We start from the raw sequence: 3083 nt of genomic DNA on the forward strand, positions 1-3083 counted from the left end.
CACGCCGATCGTTTGGACAGGAAGAAGCTTGATGACTGAGTTGCATCTTGCAGCATGCATGCTTGGCAGAAATCCCAAGAACTGGCCAGAGACCACACTCTTGCACTCGAGAACCACCACCAGCTGCTATTCGAAATGTTCAAATAGGTCTTTGCTATACTGAAGTTTACCTTCGTATATGGTACAGGTGCACATGACGCCTCACAAAGAAAAAGTCCAGGTGCAATGTAGGGTCGTAATGCTAATTCAAGTGTTAACAAGATCTGTTATCATATCTAAGAAACAGATCTTTACATCCACAAACAGAAGTAGAAGTGCTTCAGAAAAAAACCACCACAACAACAAATGAAGCATAAGAAAGACATGTAATCTTACATATACTGAACTTAAACAAGGTAGTAAGCTGGGAACATTTTAGGTTAGTAGAAAAACCTGGCATCCCAACGAAATAAAATGGGGAAGTTTCTTGGCCTGGACACACATTATAACACCGACTGACATAATTTACAAGGTGGTTCAGCATATAAAACAGGGAACGGTCCCACTGGCATACAGAAAAGATGACGGCATTCACTACACAGAAGATTCTTGAGCTGGAAGTTTTGAGTAGCATGGTACATAGACATGGTATTGAAACCGCTCAAAGTGGTCTCGTATCTCATTGAGTTCCCTGGTGCTGATGTTGTAAGAAAGAAGCTTATTTGTCTTCTGGTCAGAGAGGAAAACAAGGTCTCTCTCCAAATCGAGAGCGAGAATCCAGTAATCACAGTTCCAAAACCAGTGGCGGTCACCACCATCGCCACCATTTTCATAGTAAACAAAGTCACTCCTTCCAAATGCATCTGTCATACTAATATGACACTTCACATACCAAGTCCCTGGATCATGAGCATATTCATCTAGAGTCCAAATCACGATTGAGTCACCACTCACATCTGGCATCGCGTAGTGCAAGTTTCCTAAAGATTTGTCAAAGCAACCATGGGTAAAAGTACCCACATAAAAAGTGCCAGATGGCTTCTCAATGATCTGATGATAGGGCAGTTTGCCATCGCTCATTGACTCCAATTCTCCAAACACCAAAACGTCTTGTCCAGTAGTCTCTGCATACAACACTCCATCAAGAAATAAGTGAGATCTCCAGCAAACACTTACATAAGAATCCCATTTATCATCCACAAGCCACATGGACCCATCAGAAGAAAAGATCTCAAGTTTGCTCATCGGACTGTGGTAATGCTGATTAAAGTTGAAGACATAGAAGTGTGGTGACCATGAAGGATCAAATGCCAAAATAGTTGCATCACGACGGCTATCAGTTCCGGCATGAGTGTCAGGAAGTATCCTCCACTCTCGTGCTGCTGGGTTGCACACAACAAAGCGACAAATGCCTGGAGAGGTATAGCTGCTCCTGTACTTACAGAGAACAAGACCATTGCAGCAGTCAAGAAATTCCAAATGCTCATACTGTGGCACGTCAGAAAGAATTCCATCGATTTCTCCATCATCTTGGGACAGGCTAACAAGCGGGATTGCAGACTTATTGTGGCCTTGGTACAAAAGGCCAGTGGTCACTTTTTTGGGCAGCTTCTTGCAGTAGTCTGGATCAGCGGAGAAGGCGGACCAGGCCTTATAGGCACATTTGCAGCGGCAGAAAGACTTGTACGTCAGCCGGGAGAGGATATCGACAACTAGATCATCGGTTAACCTAGCAGCAGTGACTTTCTTGTGATGGTCCATGTCTTTATGTTAACTTACTGCCACTGAAAGGAAAAAATGGAAACAAAGACACTTAAAAAGACAAAATAGTTTAGCTACACAAACTTATTTTGCAAAAGAATAAGATGCAGCTTAGCAGTTTTAACCTAAACTCATAGGGAACAAAGCATTTCTGATTTTTATAAGAGAATAAAACTCACTCAAGTTTTTTTAGCAAATTAGTATTTGGATAAGGTACTTTTTTTTTGCGTGGAAGTATTTGGATAAGGTACTCATAAGATATTTAATCGTTTCTTCTGGGGAAGAAAATATCACACCTGCAGGCAGGGCTGCGGTCTAGTGATCTGCACTAGGAGAAGGCAGCTGCTACATGGCGGGAGAGGTCTAGCGTGGAGGAGGAAATAAGCTCAGATCTGAAATAAAGAATATGGCAAGGCCTTGAGCACAACCATACGTAGGAGCGTAGGAGAATAACGAGGGACAGGTAGAGGAGGTGCAGGACGGAGGACTCACAGCGCAGCTTGTTTCCCGTCGGCGGCGAAGGAGATGGGTCGCCGCCTGTGAAGAACCAGAGAAGGGGAGGAGGGAAGAGGTCAGAGGGGTTTTTTTTTAGGCAAGGAAGAGGTCAGAGCTGTGTGCGAGAAGGTGTACGAGTAGAGTTGTGGGCTGCTGGGCTACCTGCCCTGTTTCCTCTAGCTCAAAGGAATATTTTCCGAAATTCGACTTCAACTTTTCCGAACTTTAAATTCACGAAATTTAAACTTACAAAAAATAGATGGACTGTTTTACTAATTTATTATGAAAGGGGTTTAAAATTCATGTAAAAATACATATATAAGTAAACCTAAAACTGAGGATTTGAGTCATCTGGAAACTGCTTTGGTGTTTTAATAGGTATCGATGTTGGACGTGCGTAGGAGCGATACAGAGTTAATCTATCTATCTATCTATCTATCTATATATCTCTCTCTCTCTTCCGCCACATTCCCCGAAAGATTTCTTGTTAACCACTAGTAGAAAACGGGCCTATTGTCCCGGTTCGTAAGGGCCTTTTGTCCCGGTTCCTAAAGCGGGACTAAAGGGTCGTTACTAATGCCCTGACCCTTTAGTCCCGGTTCTAACCAGAACCGGGACAGATGGGCCTCCACGTGGCCTGTGCGCTGACCCTAGGCAGGAGGGCCTTTGGTCCCGGTTGGTGGCACCAACCGGGACCAATAGGCATCCACGCGTCAGCATTTCTGTGGCTGGGATTTTTATTTTTTTTAAGGGGGTTGGGGGTTTTGGGGGGTTAATTTAGGTATTTCATATATTGTGTTACCTAGCTAATTAATAGAGAGAAGTGTCCTCTCTTATGTCCGTGCTTG

The 3083-nt window shown here is 43.6% G+C and overlaps 1 protein-coding gene across 3 annotated transcripts; it reads right to left on the reverse strand.

Annotated features, from left to right (window-relative positions):
• Positions 1-322: 322 nt before the first annotated feature.
• Positions 323-2385, reverse strand: LOC125545518 (F-box protein At5g07610-like). 3 transcript variants are annotated; one of them, XM_048709481.1, is made up of 3 exons: positions 2233-2385; positions 2037-2132; positions 323-1763 (listed from the first exon to the last, which is right to left on the reverse strand). In XM_048709481.1, exon 3 carries the CDS (start codon positions 1738-1740, stop codon positions 574-576), a length of 1167 nt encoding a protein of 388 aa, XP_048565438.1. In that variant the 5' UTR covers positions 1741-1763; positions 2037-2132; positions 2233-2385; the 3' UTR covers positions 323-573. The 3 variants fall into 3 exon arrangements, with proteins under 3 accessions (XP_048565438.1, XP_048565448.1, XP_048565459.1); XM_048709491.1 differs by having other exon boundaries at positions 323-1791; XM_048709502.1 differs by lacking the exon at positions 2037-2132 and having other exon boundaries at positions 2233-2374.
• Between the last annotated feature and the right edge of the window lie 698 nt (positions 2386-3083).

Source organism: Triticum urartu, chromosome 1, assembly GCF_003073215.2.
Source record: "Triticum urartu cultivar G1812 chromosome 1, Tu2.1, whole genome shotgun sequence".
NCBI classification, from domain to species: domain Eukaryota; kingdom Viridiplantae; phylum Streptophyta; class Magnoliopsida; order Poales; family Poaceae; genus Triticum; species Triticum urartu.

Excerpts from the sequence above, each read along its gene's own strand:
- LOC125545518 (XM_048709481.1), bottom strand. The coding sequence starts at position 1,740 with ATGGACCATCACAAGAAAGTCACTGCTGCTAGGTTAACCGATGATCTA.